The 19,093-nt window shown below is 34.4% G+C and overlaps 1 protein-coding gene across 1 annotated transcript in view; it reads right to left on the minus strand.

The window, feature by feature from the left end:
* LOC111635219 (ATP-dependent RNA helicase DDX54-like) overlaps positions 1-18,648 on the minus strand; it is a 42,239-nt gene extending 23,591 nt beyond the window's left edge. Inside the window, exons 1-3 of the mRNA XM_023380116.1 lie at positions 18,572-18,648; positions 16,139-16,327; positions 800-987 (exon numbers count right to left, since the gene is read on the minus strand). Of these exons, the coding sequence (XP_023235884.1) occupies positions 800-987; positions 16,139-16,288 (338 nt within the window). The 5' untranslated portion in view covers positions 16,289-16,327; positions 18,572-18,648. The remainder of the gene's footprint in view (positions 1-799; positions 988-16,138; positions 16,328-18,571) is intronic.
* Positions 18,649-19,093: the final 445 nt, after the last annotated feature.

Here is a 19,093-nt window from a genome sequence, read left to right on the forward strand (position 1 = left end):
TTTTTACTACTATATTTTCATGGATTGACTGGCATATCACATATAACCGGGCGAGACTAGCATGCCAGTTAAACTGTGACTAAAAAAGAAAATTAATAAGATCTAACAAAACTAGTTGTTAACTAAATGAAACATTTTTCCAAGTACAATAAAATAATAACATTGTAATTTGACTGACTTACAACCAGGAAAAGTTTTTGTTTACAGGGCAATAAAACAATCAGCAATTTATTGGCATTAGTTGTAGTAGTAGTTAGTGTAGGTTGCACTATCTAACCTGACCTTAAAGATAACACTTTCCTCTCATATTTGACAAAAAGCCCATGTTAATTGGTGTAGTTGAGATAATTTACAGCCAGTTTCTGAAATCTGATATGTTTATTTTTGTGTTTTTGGATCAAATTACAATAAAACAAACATTAAAGAAGCATTTTCAGCATTCCACAAGTATTTTACATTAGAAAAAAAGACAAATGCAGAAATTAAACATATAATCCTAGTTTTTGATGTAATGCTGACAGTTTTAGAATAAAAACTCATTCAATTTTACATAATGTAACTTGTTCATTTTTTCCCTTGAGCCATCTAGTGAGGGATGTGTAACCTCACTTAAACTAGCATGCCGACATTTTCCAGAGATAAACTGACGTGCCAGTTTTTACCATATTGAAATATCTGATTTCATGGTCTTCCCTGCTTAGACAGACATGTCAGACAATCCACAAAAATACAGTATATTTGAAAAAAATTATTATAATTAATAACAAACTATCTGATTTAATTATACTAATTAACTTACCTATCTGCCTCATCAAAAACAAGATATTCAATATTTGAAAGTTTTAAATCCATTTCAACAATTACATGCAGCAATCTTCCAGGAGTTGCTATTATAATATCTGGATTCTTATGAATTTCCAAAAACTGATCTTCCATATTATCACCTCCAAGTATAACTGCAGCTTTTAATGTTGTAAATTTTCCCAACTAAAGAATTAGAAAATGCTTTTAATTTAAAATTTATTTATATTACACAATATATGTATTGATAACTACAATAAATATAAAAATGCAATAAACATTTAACACAATATATTGATACAATGAAGTCATCTGATTCTGTAAATGTTTTTTGGAAAGAACTAAGCATGTTCCATGTGCTCGATACTCCACTGAACTCCCACCAACCAATGCCTCTATCATTCTGCCAGCTCAACACATCATCGTTTCCCATTGTTGCCAGATCAGCAGACAATCAAAAAAGGGTTCAGAAAGCTCAATGCTCAACATTACTGCTCATCTTAAAGGCACAATTTTCAAGCAATGTGATCAGGAGATGGATGATTAGATATCAATTAAACGAATCAAGTGAATAAATTACAGTGGAACCTCTATAAGTCTCTTAAGGAACATTTCCCGATTGGGATCCCTTTCCCTGCCCCGCCAAATTGGCACCACAGGGTTTAGAGACTATGTCTTTTCCTTCGTCATTGACTTACGGCGATTCTGCCGCTAAAACCTATAAACGACAAAGCTTTGGGCCCTGCCGAACGTCCGGTTTCCCGTCCGCGGGGCTAGGCCCTAGCTCGCTAACGTGACATAGTTTTAGGTTGTGCAGTTGATGCTGCACTTTAATCCACTGACTAATTCATTCCACAGACTAATTTATAGTTTATTTATTATTCACATGAATCATAAGTTCATGATCATTTCCATCAGTTTCTCTAGTTTCTTTAAGTTTCCTTTACTAGCTGCTAGCGTTCGAAGTACTTGTTCAGGCGGCCGAGACCAGTCGACTTGGTCGGCCCCTCGGTGGAAGTCCTCAGTAAGAGGACAGTCAAGTACGTAATGTCTTGCGTCTCCGCAAGAGCTGCCACAGGAGCAGCTACCGTCTCCCTGCCCGAAGCGGGACTGGAAGCGGGGAAACTTCCCGTGGTTGGTCAGTATCTGAGTCGTGAGCCTATTGCAGCACACTAGAGCGAGGCCAACTACAGGCACGAAGGCGTAGGTTGACCTACCTACCGTACTTTGATTCCAGCGCTCTTGCCAGGTGGTCATCGATCGTTTCAGCAAGGTTCCTTTGATATAAATAGCCGAGGGTTCAACCGTCCTCGTTATAAAAGGACCGCTAGCTCCCGCCTTTGCTAGCTGATCGGCATGCTCGTTACCCAGGATCCCGGTGTGGCCTCGTACCCAACACTGGGTAACTTGTCGCTCGTGCCTCGCCCTCAGCACCTTGCTTCTGATCTCATGTACCAGCGAATCGCGATGGTACCCGTCGTTCAAAGCCTGTAGCGACGACTGGCTATCAGAGTAAACCGTGATCGGCTCTGGACCCGGATGTAATAGGATCCACTGGGACGCCCCGCCTAACGCCACCAGTTCTGCCTGAAACATGGACGCTTCCTCATTCAGTCTGACCGACTGTTCGTACACTTGCACTCCGTTACAGAAAACACAGAATGCGGCACCAACTAAGCTGTCGTCTTTTGAGCCATTGGTGTATATTTCAACACCCGTACCGGTCGGTTCACTGACTTCCCAGCCGAGTCCAATCCGTTGAGCCGGATGGACTTTTATACACATCGACTCTCTCCCTAAGTCTGGCTGGGTACTTCCGATTACAATGCGTTACCTCTAGACCTTCTACCGTGGTTCTGTAGAAGGCTGCCTCTTGGCTGATTACCAAGGGCAGCGGGAGCAGCCCGGCCAAGACCAGGGCCGCATCCGTAGACACAGTTCTGTAACCTCTAATGATCCGCAGGGTAGCGGGCCTTTGGATCGTGAGCAGCGTCTTGGTCATTTTGACATTGTCGGTGTCCTTCCACCAGACTCCACAGGCATAGCAGATGACTCGCTCCACACACCTCTTGTAGATGGTGCGGAGCGCTTCTCTACCTAAGCCATAGTCCTGTCTCGCTAGTCTTGATAGTGCTGCTATCATGAGGTTCGTCCTTTCACGGACGTTCCTCAGATGGGGTGTCCAGCATAGTGTCTGATCGATGGTAACACCGAGGTACTTAATCTCGCTCACCCTTCTGATGGGGTTTCCCCGGATCCGGTATATTGGTCGGCGGGCCAACACTCCAGACCAGGCCACCGTCAGGGCCTCCGATTTCTCGGGGCTGAACGAGAGCTTGTGCAGCTCTCCCCAGCGAACGAGTTGTTCTATTGCTTCGTTGCCGCGACTCTCCATGTTGCTTCGGCCGTAACCGGCAACTACTAACAACAGATCGTCTGCATATGCCTGCAGCTGGACGTCGTCTGGAAGGACTAGTCGCAGCGCCGTGTCCGCTAGAATGTTCCAAAGCAAAGGCCCGATACAGGATCCTTGGGGACAACCCCTCTCCAGTATCTTCGTATGTCTTGCACTTGGTGTCTCGTATATTACCTCACGGTCGCTCAGGAAACTCCTGGAAAGCGATACAAGGGTGATCGGCAGGTTCGCCTTCCTCAGTTCACCCACAATGGATGGCCACCAGACATTATCAAAAGCCCCCGCGACGTCCATCGAAACGAGCGACGTGTGGAGGCCCTGCCGGCGGTTCTGGCGAACCAGAGAAACCGCATGATGTAACGCCTGGCAGGTAGAAGTCCGGCCGGAACCCATATTGGTGTGGGTGTAACAGCCCTTTCCGCTTTAGGTGGTAATGTATTCTGTCACTAAGGATTCTATCAAGAACCTTCCCTAGGACTGGCAAGAGACTAATCGGTCTATACGACTTCGGTTCATCCTTCGGGTGCCTCTCCTTATGAATAAACACAAGTCGCGCCCGCTTCCACAACTTTGGGAAATGGCCCAGTTGCAGACACATCTGATACAGCTCGCGGAGCAGGCCAGGACGGGAACCTCTATATTTGTAACATTTGATATTCGATTATTTATTTTTCCATATTCGACAGTATTTTCTGTATTTGTCGTTATTCCCGACACTGGAAGTGGCACTACAATCGCATGCCTGCGCTGATCAGCTAGCCATGTTAGCTAGCTGTAGTTAATCAGTCTGTTTTGTGTGGTCAATGTGTGTGTTGTTGAGTTATTGAAAAATAATCAATGCGAGAAACCATGTTCCAATAAAGTGGCACCCAAATGTTGCTTTAGTCAACCAAAATACAAATACATTCGATGATACTGTAATTGCCTACTTCAGAAGTTTTAAAAAGCAGACAAAAACACACAACACTGGACAAGTTCTTTATTAAATTGAAATCATTGGCAAAACAGACCCCATGATCATAATTAAAATTGCTTAATGTTTTAATTGATATGTCTTCTTCTAAACAATAATACTATATTAATAATACTGTTCTTTCCTTTCTACCACTATACTGTATTTATTTAGTACAATAAAGATAAAGTTTTACAAACGACATAATTTTTATTCTTGTACCTTTTTTTCAGGATAGGAACAGATTAATTGAATATCAGTTATTTATTATGAGAAAAATTGTTTCTATTTTCATCATATTCCATATTTGTTACATCCTTAGGAACAAATTAATGATGAATATAGAGGTTCCACTGTATATGTAAGTTCAATTAAATCATTAATCTGATGATTCTATGGGTAGAGGACACAATTTGCAAACTAGTCTTTTAAAAGTCCCTGAAGTAGTTCTAAGGGTGATGACTCAGACAAGTCCATCTTGGCTTGGGTGTATTTCAGTCACTCAACCAAGAAGTCACTTGAAGGGTGGAAGATTCTCTTCTTTAATTAGTACTACCTGTCCTGTCTTGATGTTCCTTTCTTAAGTACTGTACATTTAGTTTGCCATTGTAAAGAGATCAGATATTCTGTATGCCATCTTTTCCAGAATTGCTGTGTAAGACATTGGAATAGCTGATGTTCCATGTGTTACTGTAGTTAATGCATAACCTTGGATTGGCATTGATGATGTCTACAAGTGTGCCATACAACAAGCATACACATCTTTTAAAAATGTTTGTGTGGCAAAGTTTTAGACTTCAAATAACAATATCTAAAAAATATTGAATGAATATGCTTTAATTAAAGTAAATGTATCAATAAAAATGATGATTGAAAAAAAGGATGATCAAGTGATAAACTGAATGGATGATTGAAAAAGACAAGCAATAAATCAAAATTGTATGATACACTACATGCTTATGTCTCCTGACATGCTACTTTGGACATGTGTGCCATAGGTTCACTACCCCTGGTATATACTATGGTATTTGAAAGTTCCTCTAATTCCCAAAATGCAATAAGTTGTTTATGCATTGCTTCTTCAGTAAAGATGTGAAATGAATGTATTTATTGTTGCACACTAATATTGATTTTACCAGAGAGAATGTAACAAAAGACAGAATTCTGAGCTTGCAGGGAGTCCATTGGTCTTTGAATTAAACCAGGGTTGATAACTGAAAGCAAAAATCAGTGCCAAGTTGTATGTCTATTACATCAGGTTCATTGGGCTGCAATTTGAAAAAAATTGTAGACTTATAAGTTCCCACTGTCATCCATCCATTTGTCTGTCTGTCTGTCTTTCCTTAACCTCAAGAACAGTGTTAGATAAAAAAAATTCAAGGCCAGACATGGAAAGTGTGGTGGCACAAGGCCCCAATTAATTACATATGAACTTCTGATGCAAACTGGAAGTCACATTATTTCAATTCAAAACTTTCCCCTGAAAGCAGTTAGACAGCTGACCAGCATGACTCCATTGCTAACAGACGAAGATGTTAACAACAGAATATGACTGCACCTTGCAACAAAGGAAAACATAGGAAATAATTTATATATCTAGTATTGTGATTTCACAATTAATTTGTATAATTTACACTCATTTGTGACAAGTTTAGAAAATGGACTTGAGCATTTCTTGCATGCAGATCGTCAATTGTTCAATATTAATAATTTCACCAATTATCTCTAATAAACTTAATTTAATAACAATGTTTTTATTAATGACTAGCAGACCCCGCCATGTGTTGTTGTGGCTCAAAATGTATCTATTATAAATGTATAACACTTCCCCCGTGGGGGGAAATTTTGCGAAAAATTTCTTCTTAGTGTACATTCTCTTGACGTATCCTATTAAAACGCACTCAAAAACGCAAAAACCCGCATCTAAAATAGTATCATAGAAGCCAAGTTCTTCACGGTAAGCCTTAATTCTGTCCCTCTCCCCCGTGGGGAATATCGAAAAATCCCTTCTTAGTATACATTCTGTTGATGTACCCTATTAAAACGCAATCAAAAATGCAAAAACCCGCATCTAAAATGTATAAATAGAAGCAGAGTTCTTTACGGTAAGCCTTAATCCTAACCATCTCCCTTCAGTGGGGGCAATTTTGACACGTATATTATATAAAAAGACGTGCATATTTGAATGCAGTGTTGTGTCAAAATTTCAAAGGAGTTGGTACGAACAAACGAACATTACATTTTTATTTATATAGATAGATAGAAGATGATCTGCTTTAGTTCATTTTCACAGAAAAGCATAATGCCTCACAGAAAAGCAAACTTAGGGCGTCGTACTTGTAGCGCCATCTGTTGGACATAAAAGCCTTAATCTAGATTATATTTTTTTAATTTATATGAATGTTTATCGGAATAATATACAGCCTATGTCCACCCTGAGGTTCCATTCTAAATATTGGTGAAAGAATTTTTGAAATCGGATGAGTAGTTTCGGAGATTACCTGCTGCAAAGAAACTTACATACATACATACATACAAACATTACTTCTTTATAATATTAGTATAGATAAATTTTAAGCATTTGAAGAACATTTTGAAATATACTTTACAATAAAACCATTCTTAAAATAAAAACTGAATAAAATTATTATTTCTTTCTTTTGTTGTTTTTTTTTTATTTGTTCTACAGTGAGGATTTGTAACTAAATCCTACATAACAATGATTAAGATCTGAAAGTATAAAATCATATGTCACACAGTTACTTCAAACTCTTTTGTTACTACAGTCAAATCACCTTAAATGAACACAGATAAAATGAATTCTTGTGTTTTTTCAAATTTTGCCATTATCCTGGCATAATGCCATTGTCACAAAATTAATTTTCACACAATAAAGCAAACAAGAATTTTACCAAAATTCATTAAACTGAACTGTAAATTACCTTTACAATCCCCAAGAAATAAGCTATTTCCAATGATGATTTAATTATTCACATCAAAATGAGTAAAAGCAAAGTGGTACTGTAATAAATATTCTATCTTGAGTAGAATAATTTTCTTCTCCTGGTAAGCAAAAACAGGTTCAACCTCCAATTGTAGAACAATTCAAACATCTGATTTTATTATACTCAGAAATTAGGAATTAAAGTTTAAGAATGCCAACTTCTTTAAATAGATGCAGTCCCATGCAAACACATGTTAGTTTGCATATAGTGATGTCAGGTTTGGCTACTTGTGCCAAATTTAATTATTTTTCAACTCTTTTTGCACCAAAAATATTTTATACTTTTCAAACAATCTTCAACAGAAAAAAAATTGCAGATTTTTTTAACTTTGTTTTGTTTAATCACTCTGATATACAATTTTATACTTCAATGGCAAATACAGTCTCCTCCTCATTTTGTTTGATTTGAAAATCATTTAGATCATAAATTTAATTTTATTTAACTTTATTTAGTAAATTAATTCAAAATATTTTAATCTAGAGATTTTGATTGCCTAAAAATCTTTAACTCAGTAAATTATACAACCTTGACCTTGAGCCTAAAAATCGTTAAAATGAATTTCCAATAAAGCAAATTAACTACTGTTCCATTAGTAATTTATATTAAGATAAGTATGAATTATATTATTATGAATTGTATTAGTGATTCTGATTCATCAGCATTAAATACTTCTTTTCTAACCAAATTAATTCTAAAATAACTAATTTTTTTTTTAACATTTCTTAACAATTATAGCATATTTTTTATTAATAAATAAATTAATATATGACAAGACCAGCATTGATACAATCTTGCAATATTATAAATATATAATATAAATAAATCAAAATATTTACCTATAATGATATTAAGATGTAGGACATTTTTAATCACGTTTAATCTCAAATATTAAATAGCTTATTTATTAAGTTTACAACTAAAATGAAAAATATTAAAAATATTTATCTTCATGTTTACATAGCAATTTTTGAATTCATGCTTACATTAAATCTACATTTTATGATTTATCTTAATATGTTTATAACTGTATTATTACTGATGAGATCATAATCAAGAAGAAATTCTACATCTAATATTTTGTTAAAAATAAAAAAAAATCAACTAATTGTAATGATTCCCATTAAGATAACTGTCAAATTAAAAAAAGTTTGTCAATAAAAATGTTTTGTATAATTCATTGCAGTATCATATTATTATGTTGGGTTTAGTGGGTTATACTCGGTTGACACTGGTGGCTGTGTACTATACAAAACCAGAGTCAAGGAATAGCAACCAGAACAAAACTAAATTTAAATAAGTGTGTCAGTGTGTGTGCCTGTATTCAGGAATTTCCTAACAATATGGCATGTATACAATGTAATGGTCTTCTGTAGTGTGATGTATGTATTTCTATCCAATTATAATGTTCCCAGGCTTTTGTGCAGTGTGTGTGGTTAGCCTGTACAGGAGAGAACAACAGGTACAATAAGCACCCTATCCATCCTCCACAGATTCCTTATTTCCTGAGCAAGTTCCCGTACTTGCCCAAAAAATAAGGTGTGCTTGCTGATTTTTTCAGTGCATGTGTTTTGTATATTTGTATATTGTGTGTGTTTGGAACAGATATGTCTATAATGTGTGATTTTATTTTGTTTATCGATGAGTGTGATGTCTGGTGTGTTATAAATTGTTTTATCTGTGATTATGGCTCTGTCATAGTACATTTTGTGCATGTTATTTTCCAATACTGTCTGTGGAATGTATTTGTAGTATGGTTCATTGATGTCTAATAATTTGTGTTTGTTTGCAAACTCTTGGTGTATTATATTTGCTACTTGATTATGTCTGTGTAAATAATCTGTTTGTGCAAATAATCTGTCTGTGCCAAGAGCTTGCAACCAGAATTAATGTGTTGTATTGTTTCTTGCATGATGTGACATTTTCTGCATGTGTCATTTGTGAATGTTGTATCTTTGAGTATGTGTTTTCTGTAGTTTTAGTATTTATGATGTGATCCTGTATGGCAATCATAAATCCTTCCGTCTCCCCAAAGAGGCATTCCCAATCTAACCAGCTATTTGACGCAGTTTTGTCAACAAAATCCTGGGCCAGGTCATAAGGATGCCTGCCATGAAGTGCCTTTTAAGCCCACGATTGCTTAATGATGTCTATGCTTTTTATATGTTGTGTCCTGTCCGTATGATGTGAGTGTAAGTTTAAAGGTGTGTTATTTGAGTCTGCTAGAGTTACTACTTTTTGTAATTGTGATGTTTCTCGTTTCCTGTAGAAAAACTCTCGCAGTGACTGTATTTGTTTATAGTGAAGGTTAACTATGTCAATCAGGCCACGTCCGCCATCTTTACGTGGAAGGGTTAATCTTTCTGTGGCGGATTTAGGATGATGTTGTTTATGTTTAGTAAGTGCTGTTCTTGTTTTCCTTTGGAGTTGCTCGAGATCTATGTGAGTCCAATATATAACTCCAAAAGAGTATGTGAGTACTGGGATGACATATGTGTTTATTGCTTTAACTGTGTGTTTTGCATTTAACTGTGTTTTGAGAATGGCATTTAACCTACTTTGGTATTGTTTAATTAATCTTTGCTTTATTTGTGTATGTTCTGTTAGTTTGGCCTGTTGGAATCCTAATACTTGTAGAACTCGCCCTCTTCCATGGATTCAATAACGTCTCCATTTCCAAGTGCAAAATTTTCTTTCTTTAGGACTCCTTTTTCTATGTGAAGTGTTTTGCATTTGTCTAGGCCAAACTCCATTTGTATGTCCTAGGTGTATGAATGTGTGATTTGTAGGAGCTGCTGTAGTTGTTTCTGTGTGGACGCATAAAGTTTTATGTCATCCATGTACATGAGATGTGACAGCGTAAACTGTGTTGTTTTTTCATGTTTGATATTGTAGCCATATTAATATTGATGCATAAAGTTTTATGTGAGATCCGGAATTTATTAACTAAAATTTTAATTAATTCACTTTCGTTTATGTAACGAATTAGAAGGAAAAAACTAATCTTAGCCAGGAATGTGTAAACATTCCTGTCATAACTATCAACATCCATTGTTCTCGCATAACTTGCAGCTCATCTTGCACAAAAGTTTATAGATAATATCCAACTTTCGTCACTTGTTTTAGGTCCTTGGGACACCTATAACCTTTAGCTCATAGACCATTCGATCACGTAATGGAAATTCCCTGCAAAAAGCTATAAAAGACAGTTCCTACCCCATCCGGGGGGTCTCTTAACGAATGCCGGACCAACAACATCGCGCCGATTCTCTGAACCTGCCGACATTCCGATCTACGAACATCGTTATCCGATCATCGCCAAAGTCACAAACTTTTTATAATTGTGCTCATTTATTAAAACAACCTTTTATTGAACAAGTGCCCACATGGACTTACTCGCCTAGGAACCATACAAAGAGGTATGAAAAAGTGTGTACACTCTCTCTCTAGCTGTTAGGCGGTTTAGAAAGAAATTTGTGTAGTCTTTTTGTCGATTTTGTTTATTTCAATAAATTCTTATTTTTACTTGTTAAAATGGTAGACTCCTTTACTCGTTTATGTCCTTAACTTTATCGTCAACCCCAAGAAACTCTCCCTCCCCTCTCCTGACTAGTGACGCAAACCGGGAGATCTCTGACCTCCCCGGCGGTTCACATATTGGTGTCACAAAAGTGGGGTTTTGAATCTAAAAATCCCTAGAATCTCACATCCTTGGTGTATGAATGTGTGATTTGTAGGAGCTGCTGTAGTTGTTTCTGTGTGGATGCCTAAAGTTTTATGCCGTCCATGTACATGAGATGTGACAGCATAAACTGTGTTGTTTTTTCATGTCTAATATTGTAGCCATATTGCGTGTTGTTTAACATGTTGGATAATGGGTTCAGGGCTAGGCAGAACCAGAGAGGATTCAAGGAATCTCCTTGAAAAATTCCTCGCCTAATGAATATTTCGTTTGTTTGTATGGAAGTGTTACTAACCCTGAGATGTAGTGTTGTTCTCCAGTACTGCATAGTATTTTGGAAGAATGCAATGAGTGATGGATGTATTTTGAACATGTGTAAAATATGTAGCAGCCAACTGTGTGGAACACTGTCGAAAGCTTTTCTGTAGTCTATATACGCCATGTGTATGTTTCTGTGTTGTTTGTGTGCTTGCTGTAGAATGACTGAATCTATGAGTAACTGTTCTTTGCATCCCCCGTGATTTCTACGGCAACCTTTTTGTTGTTCCGTGAGAATGTCATGTTCTTCAACATGTTTGTATATTTTTTTTGCAATACAGGATGTCAATAATTTGTAGTGTTGGGAGACATGTAATTGGTCTGTATTGTAGTATCGTTGTTTTTAGGTTTCCTGCAGGTGATGCCCTGAATAAAAAATTTTGGCATGTCTTGTGGATTGATGATGATGATTGTTAGGTGTTTAGCTAGTTCTTAGTGCAGTGATGTAAATTTTTTATACCAGAAATTGTGAATGTTGTCTACACCAGGTGTCTTCCAGTTGTGTGTTCTGTTAACAGCATAGAGGATGTCGTGTAAATTTATTTCAGCACAGGGCATAGTTGGTATGTTGTGTAAGNCTTTTTATACCAGAAATTGTGAATGTTGTCTACACCAGGTGTCTTCCAGTTGTGTGTTCTGTTAACAGCATAGAGGATGTCGTGTAAATTTATTTCAGCACAGGGCATAGTTGGTATGTTGTGTAAGTTTCTGTTATTCTCCTCGATCTAGCCTGCATCAGCATTGTGTGTAACAGCATTGGACCAAAGAGAAGACCAATAAGTTTTGAGTTCTTCTTCTGTTGGTGTGCCACTGTGCTGTGTTTCAGTATTTGTTTTGGTACTGATTTGTCTGTAGAAAAGTTTTTCGTTGTTTGTGAATAATTTATTTTGTTGTTTTCGTAGTGTACATGTCTTGTATTGTTTGTGTCTGCGTGCTTTGTCTGCAAGTTTTTGTTTTAGTGTATCGACGTATTCTGTAATGTGTGTGTTGTGATGTTCGTGTTTTGTGTGTGTTTTGATTTTTTTGAAAATGTTTGTGAGTTGTTTCTTTAATTTGGGTGTTATGTTGTTTTTAGTGTTATTGTGTCAGCCTGTCTAATTGCTGTCTAATGTCATTTATTTGCATTTCTATTCTTCTCTGCAAGGCAGACTTGTGACACAATTGTGTTTTGTGTGTGTCCAAATAATAACATCACAAAGCCCGAGTAGTATACAATAAATCCCCAAACAATCGCCTAAATATCGGGCTATAATATGGCTAGTTAAATGATTGATACCAATCATTTAATTAGCCATATTATAGCACGATATTTAGGTGATCGTTTGGTGATTTTGTGTGTGTCTGTCTACAATTGTATTTTCAGTCCATGATATGTCACTCCCAGCATAAAATAATTTATGAATGTCTGAGAGTGTAGAAATTGAATGAACATACTTTGGTAGTGAGTGTTTACATAATTTAGTGTTTTTCTTACTTCCTTTGATGTGTTGATTTTTGGTATTCATGATCTTTGTGTGGGATCTGTTCCTGTATATTTAGTGAGTGTTTCCTGAAATATAAGTGAGAGTGTATTAACTAAATGTATGTCTATGTTATCAGTGTGGATGAAGAAGTGTTTCTAGTATCATTAGTAATAGTTGTTGTGTGTGCTGTAATCAGTACTTGTTGCTGGATTATCCTGACAGGTTACGTGATCTTCATTAATGTTAAGTGTTTCTGTCTGTTGATGTATTTGATCAGCAACCTGTTGTTTGATATGTTCTAGTGTTATTTGTGGTATAATGTTGTTGTGTATAATTGTTCTTTTTGATTAACAACCCTTTGTTCAGTGACAGTGAGGTGAGGATGTGATGTTTGTGAACGACATGTGTATAGACTACCGAATAGACTAGCACAAAGAATACTTAGTAAACTCTTTTAATCACAAGTATTTTATTTGCCGCTCATGAACTAGGTTCTTTTTTGGATCCCACTCCACTAAATTTACACTATACACATTAATCGGTTGTTTAGTACCACAAGTAAATTTGCGACAATAGTACACGTGCAGGAACTAAAATCTAACACTTACTAAATTATATCTAAAGGCATAGCAGATTCTATGAGACAGCAAACAGGAAAGATCACAATACCCAGTGTTTTGGGATTATCTCATGGTCACTAGATGATCACTGATTTGGATTTTAGTTATATACTGATGTAATCTTCTATCTCTTTCTAATATTAGGACCTCGATCAACGCTGACCCTAGAGTTCTCTATTCGTCCTTAGTAACCAAATAATTCTGAGGGAAGGACTTCCCTCAGAATTATTCAGTCACAAGTCACCTCTGATCTAGAGCACCTCTCTGTTCTCTCTACTGACTACCATGAAGGCCCAGTCCAGACTAACTTGTTCTTTATGCTTGTCAGCCTTCGGGTCTTGGCCCTCCCTTTGTTTCAAATTTTTGGAAATGGTAACTCATTGTCTTTAGTTCTGGGGATTAGTGGTCCATTGTCTTCACTTCTTGGAATTGGTGGTGTCATCCAGAGGGAAGAAAGGAAATTAAAAGAAAGTTCTAGACAGACTGAGAACAAAGGAAATAAGGAACTATTAAAAACTATCTTACAAACTAACGAAAAAAATATGTAACAATATGGCCGATGGCCACAAGGATATTTTTGTGTGAATCTATGGTGTAGTTGTTGTCTGTACGCTGTCATGTTTATTTTGAGTCTTGTGATTGTGTAGTAAGTACAGATGATAAACTTATTCATTTCTATTGTCCATTTCACCCATTGGCATGGTTTTCCAGCCTTTGTGGTCTGGGGGTGAATTGCAACAAAAATACAAAGATTGAGATGGTTCCTCACTTCTGTTGAGGAACCAACTCAATGGTTGCAGTATCCATGCTNTGTTAGGCTTAACATTGATGAAAATTCAATGCGAAGTTGGTTAATAGCGATATACTAATATACTATACTAATAATGTATTTTTTCATACTTTTCAGTTATCCGTTTTTTCAATTATCCGACCAACCCCAGTCCCCAATTGAGTTGGATGATCGATACTCTACTGTATTTACTTTTTACTTGTTTCATAAGATTTCTTTGTGTCCTTAAACTTCTCAAATGAGTTTTTCAGTTCTCTTTTTAGATAATATTCTGATACAATCTGGATCAAACATTGATATATCAATACCAGAATTTTCGCATTGCATAATGGAAGAGAGGCTTTAAAGAACTTAGAGATTTTAAAGAAAGAAAAGAATCAAATGAATCATGTGGTGGAAAAATTGGCAAAGATCCTACTTAGAAAACCTAAATAGTATAATTAGTAATGTTGCCTGCTTACCTTGCAATACTTGCGATAACGTGTTTTGAATGCAACTCTAGGCTAAATCTTTTAGTTTAGATCTCTCTAAACTAATCAGAATTAATTTCTAATTATTAAATTTACTGAAAACAGCACTTAAGACATTTAATGTCAAATTATGCTAATTAATTACCACATAAAATCAGCCATTTAATTTCAATAATTCTTAAGTTATTTCTGATTTCTGTCCTTATCATACATTCTTTTATAAAACAAAGCCACATATTGATTATTTAAAAAATTCCATTATTTTTTTTTACATCTTTCCACCCTGTGGGCACTAAGAAATCCTCTTTAAGCAAGCCCATTATGGGTTCAGCCAGGTCCACAATAGAGTAACAAGACAATGAGGGATGGGGGTTGACATATCTGATCAGACCACCCCCTGAAAAATTCTTGAGAATTTTTCAGCCCATCTGGATTTGATCCTGGTCCCCTAGAGCAGTGGGCTACCACCATAACCACTCAGCCTTCCGGCTGTCAAACTTCCAGTATTATAAAATATATAGTAATCTCTTAACAGTTCAATGTCTTAAGCTTGACCCATGACCTAAGTGACAAAGTTTCTGGTCCTAAGATTTGTCCACTAAATCTAGGTCCTACTTTATATGATTGGTTATCAAATCATGCTTTGGTTTATTGCATATTTATAACAGAATTCACTAAAAATTGCTTTTCAACCAAAATTAAATATGTAACATATAAAAAAATAAAATAATTTAAAAAAAAACAAACTACAGTTTAATCAATATAATTTAGAGTTACTAATCAGATTAATTTAATGAAAATAAAACAAATCTGTTTATAATTATCTGTTGAAAAGCAAAAAATATCATAAAAATGATTATCATTAAATTCACTTATTCATAAATCTAGTTTTAATTCCACTTTTTAAATTTTCTTACCTTTCTCTGAATAGGTGTTGGAACTTTATATCCTTTTTTCAAAACTCCTTTCAAAACTGAATAACTCAGACCTATAATAGAAATTACATTGAATACAATTAATAAGGTAATGAACATTATAGTAAAATTTAATGATAATATATTATTTTGTACTGTTAATGTGAACCCACATTTTCTGTATACTAGAATATGCTTTATAGAGTATATTATAGAGTATAGAGTAAATGTAACAGATTATCACCATATGAATATCATATAGTAAAACCAAAAAAAATCTTTTATCTATATCAAATGCAATAAAGTATAAAAAATCCAAACTAATTTGGACCAAACTACATATGGATTTTCAAATATATGTGTAAACTATCATTTTGAGCACCATAAATGCCAAATACACTGTGATTCAAGTTTAAGTGTTCAAAGTTCAAGTCAGTATTTCATAAGTAATGTAGAAATACTTACAAAGATTGTAAATACAATTTACAGAATCATTATATTTAAGCAAAAACTACACTAATCTCAGATTTTTTAAGAAATTAAAAGTCCTATTCTACTCAGGGTTTTAATTTTTTTTTTTATTAAAACAACCAATTTAAAGCCAAATAATTTGCCAGATTAATCAACCTTAATCAAAAAAATTGGGTTAATAGATGTTTATATTTGAATCAATTTATATATAATCAGTAAAATATGTAATAAATAATTACCTCTTTAGTAAATTTAAAAGTCTGTAAAGCTAATTCCCTTGTTGGAGACAAAATAAGTGCACGAGCTCCTGTTTTAGCAGAATGAGTTTTGAGTTTTTCAAACATTGGTAATAAAAATGCAGCTGTCTTTCCACTTCCAGTTCTTGCCATTGCAACAACATCTTTCTCTTCTATGATTAGAGGAATAGTCTAAACAAAGTAAGTATAATTAATGCTCATGAAGATAAATTTATCAAATAATCAGTAAGTTTTTAAACATTCTGTCTATCATTTATTAGAAAGGGAGAGTTTTAACTGTTTGTGCCAAACACTTGTATTGAAATGTTATTTTATTAACAATAATTTTACTGTTTAGTTCAAAAAATCAAATGATTTTTTCTTCAAAAATGTTTTTAAGAATGTCACCTGCTTGAATTTTCCAAAATGGAATTATAGTTTGTTATCAAGCACTATTAATCAATGTTTTCTAAATCTAAACACTTTCATCTTCACATTCTACTTTAAGTATAGTAATATTTTATCATCATCATTAATTAAATTTAATTACTTTTTATACATGATGGGTTTTTTTAATCTTTCAATATCATTTTCTGTAATGTTTGGCAAATATTAACCATATGGTGGTGCTTTTTTAGTGGATTAGAAAATGTTAATTATTTTCAACCAAAATTTCTATTTATGAATGTAATTTCAATTTCAATTTTATCACTACTAGTGGTTTTTCTCTGCTTACTTAATATACACCTATATTCCTCAAGTTACAGTAGAGCATCGATTATCCGACCCTCGATCAACCGTCACATCGGTTAACCGACTGCGTTCTAGTCGGCAAATTCAAATGTCCGATGGTGATGCGGCGCTATAATATTTGGCTATGTCTTGGCTACTTAAATATTATTTTCGTTAAATTTTTGGTGTTTTAGCTGGCAACACGGCTCGACCATTGAAGGGAGACCAGTATTTAAACAAGACTTAATTTTCTAATTATGAGTGGTTGTTTGTTTTGTGAACAATAAAATAATTTTTAACAATACAATAGCGACGATTATTATTTTAAAAAAAAAAGTTGTTAGGCTTAACATTGATGAAAATTCAATGCGAAGTTGGTTAATAGCGATATACTAATATACTATACTAATAATGTATTTTTTCATACTTTTCAGTTATCCGTTTTTTCAATTATCCGACCAACCCCAGTCCCCAATTGAGTTGGATGATCGATACTCTACTGTATTTACTTTTTACTTGTTTCATAAGATTTCTTTGTGTCCTTAAACTTCTCAAATGAGTTTTTCAGTTCTCTTTTTAGATAATATTCTGATACAATCTGGATCAAACATTGATATATCAATACCAGAATTTTCGCATTGCATAATGGAAGAGAGGCTTTAAAGAACTTAGAGATTTTAAAGAAAGAAAAGAATCAAATGAATCATGTGGTGGAAAAATTGGCAAAGATCCTACTTAGAAAACCTAAATAGTATAATTAGTAATGTTGCCTGCTTACCTTGCAATACTTGCGATAACGTGTTTTGAATGCAACTCTAGGCTAAATCTTTTAGTTTAGATCTCTCTAAACTAATCAGAATTAATTTCTAATTATTAAATTTACTGAAAACAGCACTTAAGACATTTAATGTCAAATTATGCTAATTAATTACCACATAAAATCAGCCATTTAATTTCAATAATTCTTAAGTTATTTCTGATTTCTGTCCTTATCATACATTCTTTTATAAAACAAAGCCACATATTGATTATTTAAAAAATTCCATTATTTTTTTTTACATCTTTCCACCCTGTGGGCACTAAGAAATCCTCTTTAAGCAAGCCCATTATGGGTTCAGCCAGGTCCACAATAGAGTAACAAGACAATGAGGGATGGGGGTTGACATATCTGATCAGACCACCCCCTGAAAAATTCTTGAGAATTTTTCAGCCCATCTGGATTTGATCCTGGTCCCCTAGAGCAGTGGGCTACCACCATAACCACTCAGCCTTCCGGCTGTCAAACTTCCAGTATTATAAAATATATAGTAATCTCTTAACAGTTCAATGTCTTAAGCTTGACCCATGACCTAAGTGACAAAGTTTCTGGTCCTAAGATTTGTCCACTAAATCTAGGTCCTACTTTATATGATTGGTTATCAAATCATGCTTTGGTTTATTGCATATTTATAACAGAATTCACTAAAAATTGCTTTTCAACCAAAATTAAATATGTAACATATAAAAAAATAAAATAATTTAAAAAAAAACAAACTACAGTTTAATCAATATAATTTAGAGTTACTAATCAGATTAATTTAATGAAAATAAAACAAATCTGTTTATAATTATCTGTTGAAAAGCAAAAAATATCATAAAAATGATTATCATTAAATTCACTTATTCATAAATCTAGTTTTAATTCCACTTTTTAAATTTTCTTACCTTTCTCTGAATAGGTGTTGGAACTTTATATCCTTTTTTCAAAACTCCTTTCAAAACTGAATAACTCAGACCTATAATAGAAATTACATTGAATACAATTAATAAGGTAATGAACATTATAGTAAAATTTAATGATAATATATTATTTTGTACTGTTAATGTGAACCCACATTTTCTGTATACTAGAATATGCTTTATAGAGTATATTATAGAGTATAGAGTAAATGTAACAGATTATCACCATATGAATATCATATAGTAAAACCAAAAAAAATCTTTTATCTATATCAAATGCAATAAAGTATAAAAAATCCAAACTAATTTGGACCAAACTACATATGGATTTTCAAATATATGTGTAAACTATCATTTTGAGCACCATAAATGCCAAATACACTTCAAGTCAGTATTTCATAAGTAATGTAGAAATACTTACAAAGATTGTAAATACAATTTACAGAATCATTATATTTAAGCAAAAACTACACTAATCATAATCTGATAATTTAAAAATTATAAATT

Source organism: Centruroides sculpturatus, unplaced genomic scaffold (assembly GCF_000671375.1).
Source record: "Centruroides sculpturatus isolate CEXI.00-Female unplaced genomic scaffold, Cexi_2.0 scaffold878, whole genome shotgun sequence".
In the NCBI taxonomy this organism is placed as follows: Eukaryota; Metazoa; Arthropoda; class Arachnida; order Scorpiones; family Buthidae; genus Centruroides; species Centruroides sculpturatus.